This window comes from Leptinotarsa decemlineata, unplaced genomic scaffold (genome assembly GCF_025532065.1).
Source record: "Leptinotarsa decemlineata unplaced genomic scaffold, Ldec_3_MD MMD2_P_RNA_scaffold_14, whole genome shotgun sequence".
Taxonomy (NCBI): Eukaryota; Metazoa; Arthropoda; class Insecta; order Coleoptera; family Chrysomelidae; genus Leptinotarsa; species Leptinotarsa decemlineata.
Window position 1 is genome coordinate 4,643,974 of NW_027412528.1, and position 13,946 is coordinate 4,657,919.

A 13,946-nucleotide genomic window follows, 5' to 3' on the forward strand; every position below is an offset into this window, starting at 1 on the left:
TTCGAAAGTTTTGTAAGAATACATTTCGAAGGTAGAGGATTGAAAGCACTCTACAGGAAGTGATTGTATCGATTTCACTGATATTATTCTATCGGTGGGTTTTTTTTGTACTTCCATAAGGGCGTAACCATTTTTTAAAGTTGTCAACTCTTTCTTGTGGGTTGACAGAGAAGGAAAAACTCGTATCTGTAGACTGTCTGAACTTGAAAGAAATTTCAACATGATTTCCTATCAGTCTCTTATTTACAAGATCTATATTCAGGTGCATATTTATCAAGTCTGATAATCCTGAAACTCCGTCAAAGTAATCGTGGAAATCAAATAAAATAAAAGTAATTTCATAGTTTGTGTTGAACTCTGGAAAAGCAGGTATCGAGACTTGGTACCTTACCTTCTGACTTCCTAAAGCCGTTTTGATAATAGTATTTGAATGATAAATTTTGCTTGGGAATAATTTTTCAATAATAGATGGTTTGATAATCGATTTTGAACTTCCAGTATCGATTAGTAGTTCAATAATTTCATTTTTGTGACTATTTTCGACATAAGGTAATGCATTGTTACAAAATGCATTGATTTCGGCTAGGTATGATTTTCGAATTGGATTGTTAAATGAAAATTTCCAGTTTCATCACAATCTATGTCGCTCAAGTATTCATTCTGAAAATTTGGTTCGTTTTCTGAATAAACAGCATTTTTGAAGAGTATGCTTCTTCACTGAGGCTGGGATTATCATAAAATTGTTGATCCGTGTCATTATTTTGGGAAAATTCATCGTATTCGTTAGAAAATAATTCCTCTGATATAAAATTCGGTTTTTGACTCGCGGTAAAATTTTTTGAGGGTTTCGGTAATTATTGGGGTTCCTAAAAGTGCTGTTTTGTTGAGAAAAAGGTCTTTGAGACATTTTTGTTGGATTTCTTAATGTCGTGGACATGGGTTCCGGTTTCGGTAATTGATTAGGTGGAATATCTTTTGGTTTAAAAACATTCTGAGGATGTCCGAAAACTTCTCGGTTTGTAGGGTATCTTTGCGGTGGTAACTGTCTGGGTTGGATATTAATAGGTTGGCTTGGCCAATTAGGTCTAGTTGAAAATTGTGGAATAAAAAAATGTTCATTTTTTGAAAATGAATTTGGGTTTGGGAAATTTTCGTTTTGAAAATTTTGTCTTTGAGGTTGTATGAATCTAGGGCCATTTTGGTTGACGTATGGCATAATGGATTGTCGACCAAAAGTATTGAACTTTGGTTTATAATCGTTTAACGAACCATACATTTTTTCAAAATTTACGAACTCGTTTACGAATGCCATGACATCTTCCAGTGAGGCTCACTTTTTGAGATGCATATTATTTCTTAAAATACCAGGACAAACAGCAATAAAAGTACTGAGGGCTACTTTATCATAGTGAGTCGTTTGGTGAAGTTTTTCTTGTGGAGTTAAGTCTGGATTGTTACCGACTCTTTGAATTACATCACTCATGGTTAATTGAATTCTACTACCGTGAGTCTTCTCCCCTATGGGGTCGACTTCTAGTTAATTCTTGAACTAAACAGTCCATATCTCTCCTATCCGAAAAACATTGTTTCAGAGCAGATTTTAAGGCGTCCCAAGAATTAAATTCGGTTCTGTTACCAACCATATACTCGGCTTTACCTGTCAGTTTTTTTTGAATACATTCAAGAACATGTTCATTAAATGAAGCATCATTAAACACATTGTACGCATCAACTATAGCATTGCATCCACTGATAAATTTGTTCCATGTATTGCTATCACCATCAAAAGTTTTCAAACTGTTTATTCAAAATTTGAAAAGGTTCCAATTTATTTGAGTTGGTTGGGGCGAAACTGGTGGAACCATTGTGGGTTGAAAAGTATTATCAAAGTTTTCAGTATTATTTGTTGAACTTTTTTGAAATGCAAAACTATTCAATCGTGATGAAATATCGTCAATTTCACTCATGAATAAAAAATGGTTTTTCTCAATAAATAGTTACTTGGAATCACTCGTCTCGAATAGACAACAATTTGTTCGCAATGAACGATACTATATATCTTTACCGAAGTCCTTATACAGAGGGTTCGTGAAGGCAAGGAAATTATGGCACTTACTTGTAAGTTCCAGTTCCTTCTCCGTTGATTTCTTGCAGCTTCCCTGGGGCTGAGTCGTCTCCTTGTCCGCTCGTTCTGGGTGGTCCTCGAAAGATTCTTGTTGAATTTGTGCTGAAGGGGTTGAAACTCCACGACGCAAAAAGTTCGTTTTCACGCTGCACAAATCCTACTGACTGCGCCAATTAAATGATCGGAACGAGAAAATAACTTTTTAAAAAGAATTTATTTTACAAACTAGAGACGACTGTCTCTACGAGAGCTACAAACAGAATGATAATCAATATAATGTTAACTGGATGTAACTGCATGTCGAGATGAGGGGTTCCTGGAATATCTCTCACTCAGCTGAATCTCCGTGTGAATGGCCGTGTCATGGAAACTATGACCACGTAACTCGCGTGCACGAATTGAATTATTTATTTTTACTTACCATTTTGCTATATGTAAGAACAATGACAACTCCAATTTTTTTCTTAAATACTTGTAATTATTGATAAAACTGTTACCCACTCATAACACAAAGACTACTGAATCCATTCAAAGCTTTCAAAATTAAATGATACGGTTCTGTAACTTGACACAAAATATGTATTCGTTCAAACAATGAATGCAATCAGTCGTTCAACGGCAAGTTGTGATAAATTGACAATAACAAGTTCAGGCTTCAATTATCTATCGACCTCAAGTATTTAGAATTGAATTTCGAAATGTTTAAGTGTTCTTTATGACTCTATATCAAAAGTAAGTTACCTTTCATTCTCACATTTGTATCGATTGAAAAACCGAACGAGCACGAACTAAAATTCGCAGAATGTGTATGATAGTATTACGTTTTCGGGACACTTGAGCGTGTCAGTTTTTATATTAATAGAGGTTCTGAATTCATGTTATCATTGAAAATTCCGTTTCGTCCGTCTCACTGATTTAATTTAATAGTGTTATGTAATAATGTTTTAAAATATAATCAACATGTTGTGAGACAGACCTCAGTATTTATTTGAACAAATTACATATATGAATTATTCTACTTGCCATACCCATGCTTGCGAATTTTATTTCAGTTTTCTGAAAAACTGGCGATGTAGAAATTTATTTTGCGACAAGTCGTCGTTTGGATCTTTATATAACTTTGATATTCGTGATTTGGCTTTTTTATCGATGTCATTCATGATATCTCCGTGAAAAATGCTGCTGATGCTGTATATAACTGACTTCACTTCTGCTTAGGTTCAAAAATTTCCTGATTGAAAATATTGATCACAATCAGAGATTCGAATACGAATAATCTAATTATACTTCCTCTCAAGTTCAGATGAAAGATTTCTTTAAAATTACTGTCTAGCATTTCTTTGTTCACTCATGCGTTTTCTTTTACATAGACAGCCTTTGATATTTTTATCGCGAACCAGTTCAGAATCACTTCCTATGAATACCTACTATATCTAGTAACCTACTAATGTGACTTGATAACGAATTTACAGGTAAGTAGGTATTGCCATTCAAATAACATGTTGGTCAGTATATTGACAAGATTATTTTATCAGTGATGAAAAAGATAAATGCTTCGATGAGAATCACATTTTTGTATTTGAGGAACTGTTTTATGATATAATTGTTTTTTAGAGGTTCGAATAACATTTGATCAGGATAATGAATCAGTTTTCATGAATACTTTCCTGCTTCATTGAACTGTAATGGAACTTGAGTTTTCTACGTAACCGTTTAGAAAACTAATTCACAAAAGCTCCTTCGGATGTGTCTAATACTGACTACTAGATCGGATAATATTGAATTCATAATTTAGATCATTATGCACTGATGTTTAGTGCCACAGATGTTGCAACATTCATTAGTTTTTCAGACATCGAAGTATAATAATTTCGTTAAAAAAATATTAATCTTATTACTGTTTGGAAAAATTGAAAAATAAAGTTTCATCTGTTTCATCCAAAAAACCATATCTTAAGGGTAGCCGGGCGGTTCAACTTGGGTGCCTTGGTCACTCAGTCAATCGGCCGATGTGTGAGTCGATGGTTCAAGCCGCAGGCTAAACGCTCGATTTTCACTTGCTATCATCCAACCCGTGTTAGGAATAACGTGTTAAAAGGTAAGACCTCGTTATTCCTTGGCTCGCACAAGTTTTGACTTCTGAGGGTTGTCGTTCATAGGGGTGCGATAATTGGTTAACGAAAAAAACATATTTTAAATTTTTTTTTAATCAATAGCCTGTTACAATTTTTTCACACCTGATACTGATGGCCAAGCACCAATTTCCCGAAAGCAATTTCGCCGGATATATAGCTCTTATCGTATAGAAAACCTATGTCTTAGTGCAGTCATCTTAGTAAGTTTACTTCGGAATTCGGATACACAGCAATAAATTCGTATAAAAATGTATTTTGACAACCTTTTTTTTCAATTTTTTTTATACGTTGAATCGTTTTCGAGATAGGGGGTGGGAGCGCGCGGTTAGAGTATCATTTAAGGTCAACTTGTAGTCTCGGTCGAAAACATGCTATGTACAGTTCATTTATTATTGATGACTACATTATTATGGATAATGTTCATTTCTTATTAACTATTAGGTACATCATATTTCCTGGAACCTACCATGACAATTTCCACGCCTGCTACAGAGGAATTGGCTCAACACAATATTCTGACACTGCAAGAGTGGTTGGGATTTGCGATAAATATCATATATTGATCTGAGCATTTGCAAGCACTTGACCTAATTTTTTTGTTGGTGTGGATGCCGATGAGAAGGCATTGAGCAACTCTTCGCTAGGCGTTATGCTATCTTCAAAATATTTAACGTATCAAAAAAACACTTTATTGAGATTTTCACTTACAAACTCGTAGCAGGGCCAACTACAATGATTTGTTTGAACTATACGCGTTGATTCATTATATATTCCATGAATCTATCTACCCGTTGAAATTTTAAAACTTGTTAACGTATTCAAAAACACTTCATTATGAGATTTTCACTGAAGAGAAAAAAACGCAACATGTGTTTCGCCATACAATGGTTTCTTCAGGTGTGTCTTTACTAACTATATTCTACATATCTAATGTTTCATGTGTTCCTGAGTTTGTAATAAATTATATTACCTGAGCTTATGTACCAGTTTCCACATTGAAAAATATATTTAGAAACGGGTAGTCATTCAATTCTAATTGATCATTCAGTAAATTACCTGGATTCTTGAATATATTGATTTTCGAAACACTCTGAAAGATTTATTTTCTTTTTTATTCTAAATATAACACGTCGTATTCAGTATTGAACTCATGTTCTCTATTAACGAAACTACTTCTATGCTCTTTAATCCTTCCAGAAAATGTTCTCCCTGTTCGGCCAATATGCAGTTTTGGGCAAGAACCACAAGTCAGCCCTTATACTCCTGATCAATTCGACACCAAAGTTTTGTCTTTATTGTTTTCAATTAATTTACCCATGATAAATCTGTACCTCAGAGCCAGATGGACGTAAGTCCAAAAGCAGCGATTTTCAGGTTATTGGTGGTTTGCACATATAATTTCATGGTCCATCCGGCCGTAACGACGTATGTTCTCTAAAGATTCATTCTTTGTTATTAGGGACGGTTATAAGAGCGTAAGTCCTAAGCTTTATTCGAGCCAAAAGAACGTAAGTCCATTTAATACCTAATGGCTCTAAAATTTATCCAATACACATAAAACGTAAGTCCATTATTGGACTTACGTTCTTCTGGCAGTAGTTTCGATAGATAGCGTTCTGTTCCAAGTCCAGTTACCCTCTTGTTTTAGCTTGTCAGTGGTTAGGTTTAGTCACGATAACCATATTAGAATGTTGTGTATGACTAATGCTCTCTAGAAAAAAATTTTTGTTTGCAACTTATTTTAATGAATATATTATTTTTCAATAAAAATAGCATACCTACCACTAATATTATCAGGTTTTAATATACCTACATTGGATGTTATTATATTAATCATCAATACCAAACCCCACATTAATGTAGGGTTGGGTAAACAACTGACTATAGATAATCAATTATCATATTTAGTACCTGCCCTTAATCCTGGTAGTTATTAATTAATTTCATTAGATCGGACTTCCATTGTCCGATAATATCCCAAATGATATGAAGTCCCTGAAAGAGATTTCACCCGTCATCATCACCAGTCATCACCCGAAGACGATTGTGGATACTAACAATCAAAACGTCGTGAAGTAACTTGGTTTGGAATCTCTTGATTTTAATTTTTTTATTTTTTGTTCAATTGTTCTACTGTTTACTTGTATTTCATTTCACTGTAATTTTATTTCAGGTTTTTTTTTGCTCAATATAATTGTTACTTTCAGCTATGCTTTTTATTTTTAATTTATATTGGTTCTTTTAGGGATTCCAAATCATTTTATATATAATTAGACAATAGAAGTCCGATCTAATGAAATTCATTCATATAATATAGTAGCGTGCCGCCCCTTCCGGCTCTTTTCTTCTAAATATAACACGTCGTATTCATGATTGAACTCATGTTCTTCCGCTGAAAGGTATTTTTCGAATGTGGAATTGGTTTTTCTATTAACAAAAATACTTCTATACTCTTCAATTGTTCCGGAAAATGTTCGGCCAATACATAGTTTGGGCAAGAACCACAAGTCAGCTCCTATACTTCTGATCTATCCGACACCAAAGTTTTGTCTTTATTGAATTTACTCAGACTATTATTCGTTCTGTAAGCTACGTTTACGCATCCTTTCTTCAAAAAACGGGCAATATTATTGTTGAGTTCACCCAAATATGGCAATGTACTATAATTGACGTTATCGCATCTTGAATTTGGTTAGACCTAGTCCATGACTTGCTTTTGGTCTACCTAAAAAACTATCGCAATCACTTCTTACAACATTCATTGTAATTCGTTCTTTTCATATAACTGTTCTGATATCGTGCCTTTCCATGTTATGTTCAACAATTATACAATTCGTATCAAACTATTTGAAAGCTTGTCGCACATTAGCATTTGGAAACGATTACAAGGCTCCACTGAAACATGTTACACTCACACACGACGCATTTACGGCTGCAGGACACATTAACGAAGTTTCGTGAAAAATCTTTTGGAGCCAAGATAGGTTAACAGACGCATGCTGAATGGCGATTATGAGCTATATTGGTCACCTCTAGATCCTAATTAAGACATGCAACCTCCTGCTGCCGGTGAAGATGTGAATCTGCAGAAGATGTCCTGGAATCCAAATGGAATGACGAGACAAGTGCGCTGTCGTCAGTAAAGCAATATATTGGATTCGTGTTTTTTCCAATAATTCGTTGATATACCATAAAAATAGGGTCGGAGACCCTGGGGAATACTAGCGTTGATGGTAAAAGTATTTGAGGGATATGCATCGACGGCCACTTGCAGGGAAAGTTCTTTTGAAAAGATGGAAAACCATATTCAGAAATGAGCCGACAAGCCATAGCATCTAAGTTTGGCCATCAAACCCTCATGCCACACATGGAAATTTGTAATGTCTTTGCAAATTCTCTAAGAGTTCCACTGTGAATAACCAAACATTCCATATCCTTGTACCAAAAAAATGGAACTGAAGAAAAGTAGAACTTATAGGATCCTTTTGAGGATAGTGTTTCAATTTCAAATTGAAAATTGTTAAAGTTCGTCAATATACATTGGAAGGAGACGAAACTCAAACCAAAAGATGAGTTTTAGCGATGGAAATATCTTTTAAGGTTCCATTGAGTGTACTGCCCCCAATTACTATTAAAATTCTTCAAAAATGACTAGCTTAGCTCAGAGTTGCAAGAAGCGAAAGACAATTGAGTCAAATTGTACATGTTTTCTGATGCAGATGAACATGATTACACAGCTGCAGTATAATTGGGGTTAATCCTTAAAATTGCCATGCTATCATCAATCTCGAGTTTCGCAATTCAAAATTCGGAGCCAATTTGGAAGTGAAACTAATTCATCAGCGGAAAATTATCTGAAAATAAATATGAGAGATAGCTTTTATTGCACGGAAAATTTCAAATTCAAGCTGAACTTTGGTTGAAAAGTTCAATATTTTGTCAATGAGAAAAAAATATGTGGTCTGAGTTCATCCAACCACAGAATGGTAATTTAAATTGAAAGTGGTATATTTTCAGGAGAGATTAATTTTTACTTAATTGTTTTATTTATTCTTTTCAAATTTAATTATTGTTTTATTCCATATCATCATGTATAATCCTGAACGACGGATGAATATTTGATTGTTTCACAATGAATAGTTGAGCTTTAAAATTATTTTCATTATTTTTACAGAGTATTCAATAGAGGCGACGAATGGATTTGAAACAACACAAACTTTGGTAAATAGCAATACTGATTACTGGTATGCAATCGCCTGTCCTGGAGATGGAGTCAAGAAAGAAAAAATTCAATGCCAATCCCAGAGAAACGGCTAGTTTTTGGTCCATCATATCATTCAGGTTCGTTGACTCAAATTAAAGTATTCAGCTCAAGGTTTATCTGATAATCATCAAATGTACAATTCCGAGAAGACGGTAACTTTAAACTGAACATTCGTTCACACTTATCTTGTTTTAGATTTGTCATTATCGCCAAAAGTTATTTGTTCTCTTTGCTTAAATAAAACAAATCAAGCAGAGATAGCGAATAACTTTTGGTCGGAATGATTCGCTGTATGTGAACGGAACACAACTGATGTTACTTAGATCACTATTTTTTACAAATAATGCCTGAAGCATTTGTTGTAATATACTTTCATTTCTTGCATTGTGTTCCATTGAACATTTGCATTTACAAAATAATAACTTTGTGTCAGAGGTATGTAATGGGTATCATCTGTGGATTCGTTTATTTTTCAAAGTTCAAAAGCACAAATTTTGGAAACATAGGGACAACAAATTATTTCATCCAAGAAGGTAGATGCTTTTCACGCCGGTTATATATTGTTCAATCCATGTCGTTTTTTAACTGGAAAAATACATTTTTCACGATGGATTTGATTGTTTGTTTGTGAGGGTTGTTGTACAAATGAGAAAATAGTGATTTTGTTGGAATAGCATTATATTAGTAATAATTCCGGTAGTATAGCATTGCAACTTTTTGGAAATACCCAATAAACTGTGGAAGAATGAGTAGAATGAACCAAACCAAAACTGTTTATTAATTCAACTATCTTACATCAACTACTATCACCTAGTTACTGAACAAATTGTATATCAACGCAGTTGACAAAGCTTATAAAATATAATACTCCCACTCTTTGATAACTGTGTTTTATACGATAAAAAGGGCTTCTCTGTTCTTCACGAATTTCTCTTTTGGAAGGGACTTTGTGAGAATATCGGCTAGCTGATCTTCCGAAGGGACGTGGCAGACAGTAAGAGAACCATTTTCTACACATTCACTTATGTAGTGATACTTTACATCGATATGCTTAGTTCGTTTATGATATTCGGTGTTTTTAACTAACTGTATTGCACTCTGATTATCTACAAAAAGCTTGGTAGGAACTTCAGTTAAAAAGCCAAGTTCTTGTAAAAATATTCGAAGCCACATCACTTCTTGACATGTAGTCGACCTTGAAACACATTTTTGAATATGAGAAGACCATGTCACGGGAGCTCCAGCTATACTTGTTAAGTACCCGGTTGTTCATTTTCTGGTATCCAAATCACCGGCAAAGTCAGCATCTGAGTAAGCAATCAAAGTTTTTTCTTTTCCAGTGTATAGTAGTCCTACATTTTCAGTACCTTTAAGATATTTGAAAATACGCTTGACAGCATTCCAGTGATTTCTTTTTGGATTAGACAGGAATCGACTCACTTGACTGACAGCAAACATTATGTCTGGACGTGACACAACTGCCAAAAACATTACACAGCCAACAGCCTCTCGATATGGTGCACTGCAATCTTCTTCATTGTTTATATCTTTCGAATAAAGTGGTGCATTGGGATCAGCAGGGATTGCATTGGGACTACAGTTTTGCATGTTGAATTTCTTCAGAATTCTGCATATATAACCCTTCTGACTCTAATAAATTTTCCGTTCATCCCGGTTTCTTTTGATTCCAATTCCCACGGAGTATTCTGCATCTGACGTTGTCAACTTAAATTTGGCTGCCAGTTTTTCAATAAAAATATCTATTAACTGAACTGATTCACACAGAACTAGTCCATCATCAACGTACAATGCCAAAAATATATCTACGTTTTCCATTTTCCCATAAAAAACGCATTTATCCGCTTTCAATTGTTTGAACGAAAATTCAGCAAGGACTTTTGTGAATTCCATGTTCCAGCATCGTGGCGACTGCTTCAACCCATAAATACTTTTCTTCAGTTTGCAGACCAAGGAACGATCTTCACTTTCGAAACCATCAGGTTGTTTCATGAATATATTTTCTGATAAAGTTTCATTCAAAAACGCAGTTTTGATGTCAAACTGACGAATTTCCAAATTTCTGACAGCTGCTAACGTCAAAAGTATTCTGATAGATTCAAACCTAATTACTGGAGAAAATGTTTCATTTAAATCTATTCCAGGGGTTTGCGAGTATCCTTTAGCACAGAGCCGTGCTTTATATCTATCAATTTGTCCATTTGATTTCATTTTCACCTTGTAAACCCACTCACAACCGACAGCTTGGCGATTGGGAGGTAATGGTTCTAGAACCCATGTTTCATTATCATCAAGGGACTTTATTTCATCCTCCATCGCTTCCTGCCATTTTTCTTTTTCTTCGCTTTCAATTGCTTCTCTGTAAGTTTGCGGCTCATCGATAATAGCCGCACATAGTACTTCACTGAATTTTAGTGGTTTTTGTAATAGGTCCCGATTTCTCAACTGGTATCGTTTATTTTGATTTTGCAAGTTGGAATCGGTTTCTATGTGTCTAGAGACATTTTCTAGAAGAGTTTCCTCTTCAGTGAACTGGACGGAATTTCTCTCAGAATCATTTTCCTGCAGACTTTCTATCTCAAATGATGCATAGTCGGGACTTGGAAGTTCTTTGACGAAAACACCTTCCTTGAAACTTACGTCCCTCACCATAATGACTTTTCTTGAATGTGGATCATAAATTCTGTAATTTGAACCATATCCATCATATCCAACAAGATACTGTTGATTGGATTTCTTGCCAAACTTACGTCTAAACTGTTTCGGAATGTGAATATATGCTTCCGATCCAAATGTTCGTAAATGACTGAGATTGGATTGCTTTCCTGTCCACTTTTCATATGACGTTTTGTAATCAGTTCTGGAAATTCTACCATTCAATAGATATACAGCCATATTCACTGCTTTTGCCCATACTTTTGATTAACATGGTTCTTGCAGTTTCAACAATTGATCTGAGATCTCGTTCTGCCTTCCCGTTCTGTTCAGGAGTGTATGGCGCACCAGTTTCATGAATAATTCCTTCTTTATTAAAATGATCTTTGAATGACTGATTGACATATTCTGTCCCGTTGTCACTTCTGACGATCTTGATTTCATTTTTGGTTTGTCTTCTGATAATTTTTTTGAATTCGAGGAATTTTGAGAAAACATCACTTTTGTGTTTGACAAAATATACAAAGCGATACGATGTACACTCGTCCTTAAAGACAATGGAGTAATTTGCACCTCCAAATGATGTACACGATATTTTGCCACAGACTTCAGTATGAATGTATTCTCCTGGTTTCCAAATTGGAACATGATGACTTGTCATGAAAGGCCTTCGCTGTTGTTTCCCAAAATGATAACTGCTACAGAATAGACCATCTTTACTTTTTATTCTTGTGTCTGGTAATTGACCTTTATCAGCCATTTCCTTCAGTGAACGAAAGTTAATGTGACCTAGTCGATTATGCCACATCATTGCAGACTGTATTTGTGCAGAATTACTCTGTTGACTTTCTGGAACATCAAATAACATTCTGTAGCACTGAGTGGTCTGTTTGATTCTTGAGACAATTAAACCTTTCTCATTTCTTACTTCGATTTTAGATTTATCGAAAATAACTTTAAAGTTTTTATTGGCTACAGCTCCCACTGAAAATAGATTCTTCTTCAGTTCTGGCACGTACAACGTGTTTTCTAATGTACGAAACTCTCGACGACCATAGACTAAAGCTATTAGTTCTATCGAACCTATTCCATCAGCATAAATGACTGAGTTATCTCCTATCTGAATGGCAATTTTGGAATCAAGTGGTTTTAGCTCATTAAACCATTCTATATGAGAGGTCATGTGTCTGGAGGCAGCACTATCAGCAAGCCAAATATCTTCACATCCATGGGCTATAATATTTTTCTCTTCGGCATTAAGTGCTTGATTGTGTTCTCGATTGTTAATATTAATTTTATATTCCTGATTACTATCACGACTATTTTCACCATATTTGTTGATACTTTTTCTGCATTCTAACTTCAGGTGTCCTCTTTTCCTACAATAGAAGCACACAATGTTTTGTTTGTTCTTAGCTTTGGAGGAATTACTTTTATCGACACTTGAATTGTTTCTCTTATGGTGGAATTTCACAGCAGTAAATGCATTTGAAGTTTCTTCCATTTGACTTAACCTCAGCTCTTCCTTCAAAAGTCTAGCCGTCAAGTTATCAAACGTTTGTTTGTCCTCATCATAAGAGTCTCATGCAGTAACAAACGCGCTATATTTATGAGGTAGACTACCCAAAACTTTTGCAACTTTATCAAGATCTGACACCTTTTCTTCTACGTCGGATAATGCTTGGGCCATTGATTCAACCTTGCTTATATGCTGAGCAATCGTATCTGTTTCGGACATTTGATAATTAAAAAAATGCTGCTTTAGTAGCATAACTTTGTTGACAGAAGATCTTTGCTCGTGTATGAGTTTGATTCTTGTCCACATTTCTGAAGCAGTTTCACAAGACATTATAGTTTGGAGTTGGGAGAATTCCATCGATGTAGATATCAGAAGCATTGCTTTCGCATTGAGATCATCCCAATCCTTTCTCTCCTCGCAAACTAATTCATTTGGACGTTGGTTGGTTCCATTAACTAAGGCAATTAAACCCTCAGCTCTGAAGATTATTTCCATTTAAAATTTCCATAACTGGAAATTGCTGCCATCAAACTTTTGGATACTGAGACTTCTAAACTTGTCCATTTTATTCCTTACTGTGCCTGAACTTTACGTTTTCCTCAGGAAGTAAAACCAATGTGACAATGAGAACTAGAAGAGTCACAATTTTCTCCAAATTCAATACAGGGATGCTGGCTTTTTCTGGAACGTTTTCTTCTATTATCAACTTCAAGAACAGTTACTCATTCGTGATCTGGGCCCGTAACCTTTTGGGAATACCCAAAAAACTATGGAAGAATGAGTAGAATGAACCAAACCAAAACTGTTTATTAATTCAACTATCTTACATCAACTACTATCACCTAACTACTAAACAAATTGTATATCAACGCAGTTGACAAAGCTTATAAAATATAATACAACTGTTCAATTGAAATCCAGCATTAGTAAAAAACGTAATACTGGCATCACGAAGAAAATATAAATATCCCGTTGGATTTCATGAATTAGTTTTTTGTACTGATTCCTGAAACTAATATTTATGGAAATGGAGATAACTACCAAACAAATTTCTTGATAGTCATACGATACTATTCAAAGGAGGAACTTACAGAGGGAGACGACATATTCTGTGGTGTCTCAAGATTCCGTACTGAATTTTTATAACTATATCTGAACGACCTTGCTGCGATTTTGGCAAATTTGTTGAAAACTATCGCTAGGGACTTGGACAAAGTAATCAAATGGAAG

At 34.8% G+C, this 13,946-nt stretch overlaps 1 protein-coding gene across 3 annotated transcripts in view; it reads left to right on the top strand.

Annotated features, from left to right (window-relative positions):
• Nucleotides 1-13,946, top strand: part of LOC111515950 (ATP-binding cassette sub-family C member 4) — a 161,206-nt gene that overhangs the window by 25,036 nt on the left and 122,224 nt on the right. The window contains exons 1-2 of one of the 3 annotated variants that reach the window (XM_074176978.1): nt 2,701-2,857; nt 8,435-8,601. In XM_074176978.1, the coding sequence (XP_074033079.1) occupies nt 8,507-8,601 (95 nt within the window). In that variant the 5' untranslated portion in view covers nt 2,701-2,857; nt 8,435-8,506. Of the gene's footprint in view, nt 1-2,700; nt 2,858-3,421; nt 3,598-8,434; nt 8,602-13,946 lie in introns of those variants that run through there. The other 2 variants (XM_074176986.1, XM_074176982.1) reach the window with 2 other exon arrangements.